The sequence below is a fragment of the Nicotiana tabacum genome, chromosome 14 (genome assembly GCF_000715075.1).
Source record: "Nicotiana tabacum cultivar K326 chromosome 14, ASM71507v2, whole genome shotgun sequence".
NCBI classification, from domain to species: Eukaryota; Viridiplantae; Streptophyta; class Magnoliopsida; order Solanales; family Solanaceae; genus Nicotiana; species Nicotiana tabacum.
Window position 1 is genome coordinate 72,624,950 of NC_134093.1, and position 7,164 is coordinate 72,632,113.

At 29.6% G+C, this 7,164-nt stretch overlaps 1 protein-coding gene across 1 annotated transcript; it reads right to left on the reverse strand.

Moving 5' to 3' along the window:
• LOC107762310 (uncharacterized) lies at positions 1-5,887 on the reverse strand. Its single transcript, XM_075230378.1, has 4 exons — positions 5,693-5,887; positions 5,518-5,625; positions 3,384-3,480; positions 1-401 (listed from the first exon to the last, which is right to left on the reverse strand). Exons 1-4 carry the CDS (start codon positions 5,855-5,857, stop codon positions 349-351), a joined length of 423 nt encoding a protein of 140 aa, XP_075086479.1. The 5' UTR covers positions 5,858-5,887; the 3' UTR covers positions 1-348.
• Between the last annotated feature and the right edge of the window lie 1,277 nt (positions 5,888-7,164).

The following is a 7,164-nucleotide window of genomic DNA, read 5'->3' on the forward strand; positions in this document are numbered from 1 at the left end:
ATAACCAGAAAAGTACAAGATTCAGTTACAACAAAAGAAATACGCAGACTGGTATTAAATATATTAAACTTTACATTTACAATTGAAATAATCACTACTAACAAGAATGTTGTTGCAGATTACTTGTCAAGACAAAGCTACCCAAACTGACCCAGATGATACAATGGAAAATCTACTCTTAGCCATGACTACACTTTGTAAGAAAGTGAAAAGTATGGATGAAGAGATACAGATAATAAGAAAAACAGCTAGTAGTCAGCAGCATGACTCAAAAAATGCGGAGATAAGACGATCGGAAGTCTCTAAAATTCCAGAGCTAGAAGGTGACGTTGAGAAACACCTAAAAACTCATAACAGTTTGTTAAATACAGTTGCAGGAAGCAGCACAGTTAGCAGTTCATCTGCAAAGAAGAAAGAAGAAATTAAACCTAGATACACAAACATAAATATGAACAATTTATTTTCAAAATCATTCGTACAGAAAAATATCCAAAATACCCAGAACGAAATATTCCTACCACCACAGATAAATACCTACAAAGAAAGTCTGAACCAAGCCAAAAAGACATACAACCATATAACCCGTACATATATAGACAACATACACAAAATACAAAATTTTTTAAACAAAAACCCAAGATCCCAAACTACCCAGAATCCAAATGAAGATTATATTACCCATTATCTAACTGTAACTATTCTTTCAAACGGGTTTTCTATTTTAATTTTATTAATTTTATTTTTTGCTGCTATTTTATGTTTTGTTGTTAGGACGTATAAGTTTTTACATCTAGCTGTAAATATTTTACTTCCAGGTGTTAATTCTATTCCTGATATTTTCCAGTATAGTACTAATGATTTATCTATATTCTTATCGTTTATTGCTATTGAATAATTAGCACTTATTATAAATTTAAATTTTTGATATATGAGATTTCCTTTTATTGCACTTATTATGCTTTTTTCTATAGGTTGTATTATTCTATCATCTGCTAAATATATTTCTATAGGGGTATCTATTCCTTCCCTAAAATATGCTTTTATTAGTATTTCAGTTCCTCCTAGGTGTACATATTTAATTGGGTTTTTTGCTTTTACATCTTGTATTTCTTTGTTTATTATTCTTTTGTTTATTATTGGTATTTTGGCCTTTCCTTTTGTATATTTACAATCAATTATATGTTCTTTTTGGCTAACTACGTAGTATTCTTCTTTTTGTCTTTTGAACCAATTTTTTATTGTAGGTACTTCAAATATTTTTTCGACACTGAGGTCTAATTCTTTTCCTTTTATTTGTTCAAATATATTATTATCAAATATAATTTTTTGTTCTGAGGATTCTTCATCTTTATATTCTTCTCGTGTTATTACTTCTATTTCTTTTTCAGTCATTGGATTTCATCATCTTCTTTAGTTATTTCATTTTCTATTTCATCTTCTGTATCTAATATTTCATATATACTATCTTCACTATCTAGTTCATAATCTATATATTCCATCTGCATATATTCTTCATCATCAATTATGATTTCACTTATTTGCTTTTTCTTTAGGTTTCTAGGTGCTTTACAGTCTTTAGCTATATGTCCTAATTTTCCACAGTTATAACAAATACATTCTGTTAGTTTCTTTTTTGGTCTAAATGATCTTTTAGTCTGATAATTTTTTACATAATATCTTTTTCTTGGTTTTTTATTTTTATATTTTGATTTATATTTATTATATTTCTTTGTTTTCCATTTTTTATTATATTTATTATATTTATCTGTACATCCAAATTGTGGTGCTGTTTTATTTTTACAACATCTTAAGTTTTTTATTAATATTTTTTCTATTTTTGTTTCTTCTTTATATTTTTTACATAATTGTACAAACCATTGTTGTAGAAATTTTATCCTAGCTCCTAAAGTATCTGTTACTCCTGCTTCATTCCAATCTTTTATTATTTTAGTATTAAAAGGTTCTGGTAATTTTGTGAAATATAATTTTCTTATTTCTTTGCCTTCTTCTGTATTATATGTTCCTTTATAATAATATTCTTTAAATGCACAAGTATATTCGTCTATATAGCACATATTACATATTGCTAATTTTGTTATTAGGTTTCTATTTATTTGTTTTTCTTTATTTTGTTCTTCAATTTCTGTAGTCATACTACCAAATTTGTTTCTTATGGCTATTTCATATTTGTATAATATTTCTATATTTGTTGTTGCTAATTCACCATTAAATTTTTTATTACTTCTTAAGGTATCTATACTTTCTTTTGTTAAATTGTGCAACCATAATTTTACTGTTCCTATGAGTGTTCTTTCTATATATCCTGGTGTTTCTGCCATTCCTATTTTATTATCTACCAATTGTTTAGATAAATATCCTATCCATAGTTGGATTGTTTTATTTATATCTGCTACGCAATCTAAATCTAAAAAATTATATTGTTCAGATGTTGGTTTTGGTGTCCATTTTCTATTTAATCTACTATCCCATAGCGTATTATTTCTATCAAATTGTTCATAGTTAACCGTATAATAATTTGGGTTTATTCCTTTTGGATTTTTTACATCTGATGTACTAGGTTTTTCTTCCATATTTACATCTCCTGTATTTATTTCTACATTTTTTATTTTTTCTATATTTTCTAAAAGTTCTGTATATGTTTCACTTATTTCACTTGATTCTGACTTTTGGTCATCTATATTGTTATCTATTTCTTCAATTCTGAGAATTTCTTCTGGTTGTAATATTTGTTTAAATTTGTTTATCTCATCTGTTAATTCTATTTCTTTATTTTTCTCTCTTTGCTTGTTTTCATATAGTGCTTTTAAAATATTTAATTCTTTTTCTAATGCTATAATTTTTGTGTTTTTAGTTTCTTCTAATTGTTGTATTTCCCTGTTTGCTTGATTTTTAATAATTTTAATTTCTTTTTTCTTGTCAATTTCTTCATTTTCTTTACTTATTCTCGTCATAGCTGTCAAGCTATCTTCTAATCTTGCTGTTTCCTTTTCTATCATTAGGTATAATTGATCTCCTATTTTTTTATATCTTCTGCCTAAATTTGAAAATATTATTTTTATTTTCAATCCATCTTGGTTTTCATATGTCTTTTCATCTATAGCAAATTCTTCTTTGTTCATTTTTAATCTATAGCTGTCACAGCGCTTCAACTTTGTTAACTCCCCTAAACGGCCTCTCTGCCTACCGGTTTCAACCTTAGGATGCATAGTCTGGGCTTACCTACTCTTAGCATATTTTCATGGCAAACTTTCTCAAGATGATTTCTATAACAGTACTATTATATGATGGATAATTATAATTTACATATAAGAGATTATCAGGAATATAATAATTTAGCTACTCATAATTATAATATGACATACCTGTTTTTGTAGGTTCTTGATATCTCCTTGTTGATCCATAGCTTTCATATCTTCTTGTTGATCCATAGCTTTCCTGTATTTTTATCTTTAAGTATAACTGGAATCATGGAACAAAGAAAATATCAAATATTAATAAATACAGGACAAGAATAAAACTATATTACAAGAGAATTAGTAACAGAAACTGAAATAATAACTACTGAATAATTATGCCCTGAATTACCTAAAGAATTAATAATAAATGAAGAAATAACAGAAAAAGAAATAATTATTGGAGGAATACCTTTAATAATACAATTTAAAATATATCAAGAAAACGAAAACGAAAATATTACACTAGGAATAAAATGGTTAGAAAAGGTAAAACCATACAGCCTAGGAGATAAGCAATTAACCATAACATACAAAGATAAGAAAATAATAATAAAAAGAACAGAAGAATGAAAATATATATACTCGCAAAAATCATAGTAGAAGGATATTATAATAGATACTATACACCAATGATAGATACAGGGGCAGAAGCTAATATATGTAAATATAATTGTTTACCAACGGATAAATGGGAAAAATTAAAAACACCTATGGTAGTAACATGATTTAATAATGAAGGTAGTATGATTAACTACAAAGCCAAGAATGTAAAAATATAAATATGGGATAAAATATTAACTATAGAAGAAATATATAACTTTGAATTCACTACGAAAGATATGTTACTAGGAATGCCATTTTTAGACAAATTATACCCACACATAATAACAAAAATACTGTTTTTCTTTATTTTGTTCTTCATTTTCTGTAGTCATACTACTAAATTCGTTTCTTATGGCTATTTCATATTTGTATAATATTTCTATATTTATTGTTGCTAATTCACCATTAAATTTCTTATCGTTTATTGCTATTGAATAATTAGCACTTATTATAAATTTAAATTTTTGATATATGAGATTTTCTTTTATTGCACTTATTATGCTTTTTTCTATAGGTTGTATTATTCTATCATCTGCTAAATATATTTCTATAGGGGTATCTATTCCTTCCCTAAAACATGCTTTTATTAGTATTTCAGTTCCTCCTAAGTGTACATATTTAATTGGGTTTTTTGCTTTTATACCTTGTATTTCTTTATTTATTATTCTTTTGTTTATTATTGGTATTTTGGCCTTTCCTTTTGTATATTTATAGTCAATTATATGTTCTTTTTGGCTAACCACGTAGTATTCTTCTTTTTGTCTTTTGAACCAATTTTTTATTGTAGGTACTTCAAATATTTTTTCGACACTGAGGTCTAATTCTTTTCCTTTTATCTGTTCAAATATATTATTCGAGTAATCATAGTTATGGAGGATTTCTTAAATATATACCATTTTTATTGTCCTTATTATTTTTATTTAAATTCATTTATAATTCAGTCAAATGTAAAAGCTTTTTCATAATATTCTTTTTGTAGTGGAATTAGTCTAATTATTTCTTTTAAGCTTTCTAATATATATTCTATATATTCTATATCTTGGGTTCTTTGGTATTCTTCTATATTAGTTTTTACTAGATTTGTTAGTAATTTTATACTGTCGGTAGTTTGTTGCCAATATTGTAGGTATATATTATTCATCATGTGTAATATAATCTTCATTTGGATTCTGGGTAGTTTGGGATCTTGGGTTTTTGTTTAAAAAGTTTTGTATTTTGTGTATGTTGTCTATATATGTACGGGTTATATGGTTGTATGTCTTTTTGGCTTGGTTTAAACCATACAGCCTAGGAGATAAGCAATTAACCATAACATACAAAGATAAGAAAATAATAATAAAAAGAACAGAAGAATGAAAATATATATACTCGCAAAAATCATAGTAGAAGGATATTATAATAGATACTATACATATAAATATGATAAAGAAAAAATAAAACATCATTGCAGGTATTATTCAGGATCTTATACGGAACCACAAGAAAAATGGGAGATAAATAGAAAAGAATTATTTGCATTATATAAATATTTATTAGCATTTGTACCATATATAGTTTGGTCTGGGTATTTGTAACTGATTAGCTTGCAATATCTTGTTAACAGTTCTAGAGAGCTAAGGTGGGTTTGTTGAGAAATAGAAGAAAAGAGGGTTTATACCCTGATGTCATCGTTGGAGACCCCGTAATCGAGATTAGATACAAATAGCTTAGTCCCATAATCCCACTCTGACCCTCCAACCATCATCTTGTCTGGCTCTGGAAAACACTGCAATATTTTTCAAGAATATTAGTTTTACAGGCGAGAAAGAATATGAATAGGAACAGCCTGGTACCTGCGGCATTGAGTAGGGCGTCATTCTGCAACGGCGACTTGGTCCGCCCCTACAAGTCCCAGAACCATAAACCCGCACACTGCGGCGCTTTTGATCTCTGGAACGTCGTCCACCGTTGCCCTTTTGTTTGTTTTTCTTGATGATATCATCCAGCGACATGTCCATTGTGGCACACCGGAGGAGAGAAGGGTTTTTAGAATAGTAAAATAATGTGATTGAGGACAATGGGCCAGCCTTATAGAGTAGTACAGCAGAGAGTTGAGTAACAGCTGGCTGCTCAGTAAAAAGCAACCACCCTCGATTTTACTGTGAAATTATCTACAGGTTATAATTAGTGACGGATTTATATCTGATTTGAAACTATTTTTTGTTTTTGTTTTCTTCGAACACACGGGCATAATCTTAGGCTCTTAGCAACTCCAAATGGACCGATTGCAAAAGAAAGTTAGTCAAAAAAAGAAGGTTAAAGCGGTTTAACGAGACTCAAGTAATTATTTATGTATACCGAAATATAAGGTGCCAGTAACTCTAATGAGACGCTAGTAACTTATTCTAGTAGTAGTATATGAACAACTGCATGCCCACAACCTAGCGAGAACGTGAATCTGCATATTGTAACATTAAACCTCATAGACATAAATTTGGCCACAAACAAAATGAATAACATGCAAATCCATATTTACATATATATTGCATGCAAACAGTATATGGGTTAGGACAACTAGTTATATTAGGGAAACATCTAGAGGGGTGTTGAGGTCTCGAAGGATAATGTTGGTGATCATCGAGAGGATTGGTGGTGGAACAAAGAGGTCCAAGGGAAAGTAAAAGCCAAGAAGGTCGCTTACACGAAGTTAGCGTAGAGAAAAGACGGGGAGGATAAGCGGACGCATAGGGATAGGTATAAGACGGCGAAGAAGAAGGCGAAGTTAGTGGTTACGACGGCAAAAACGACGGCGTTTGAACGCTTATATGAAGAACTTGGGGATAAAGGGGGGATAGGAAGTTGTACAGGCTAGCCAAGGTGAGAGAGAGGAGAGCCCGAGATCTAGATCAAGTGAAATGCATCAAAAGACGAGGATGACAAAGTATTGATGGAAGAGGCACACATTAGACGTAGATGGTAGACATACTTCCATAGACTCTTGAATGATGAGAGGAACAAGAACATTGTATTGGACGATTTGAAGCACTCTAATAATCTTCATAATTGTGGGTATTGTAGGCATGTAAAAGTTGTGTTCGTTGAGGGGGCTACGCGTAAGACGAGCAGCGGTAGAGCGACCGGGTTAGACGAGATCCATGTTTACCTGTAAAACGGTACAATTAAATTTGTTACGTAATTTATAGACAAGCGAACTGATTTGATCCAAAAATGATAAAGAGGTAAGATTAAAAATGAGATTTAGCAATTGAAATTGAAAAAAATAACAAGCCTGGCTCCGAACATAATGCATCCGAGGACAAAAATG

Coding starts and splice junctions, on each gene's coding strand:
- LOC107762310 (XM_075230378.1), bottom strand. CDS start 5,857: ATGGACATGTCGCTGGATGATATCATCAAGAAAAACAAACAAAAGGGC. Junction 5,626..5,692: donor CGCCCTACTCAATGCCGCAG/GTACCAGGCTGT, acceptor AAAATATTGCAG/TGTTTTCCAGAGCCAGACAA. Junction 402..3,383: donor TCAAGAACCTACAAAAACAG/GTATGTCATATT, acceptor TCTTCTTTGCAG/ATGAACTGCTAACTGTGCTG.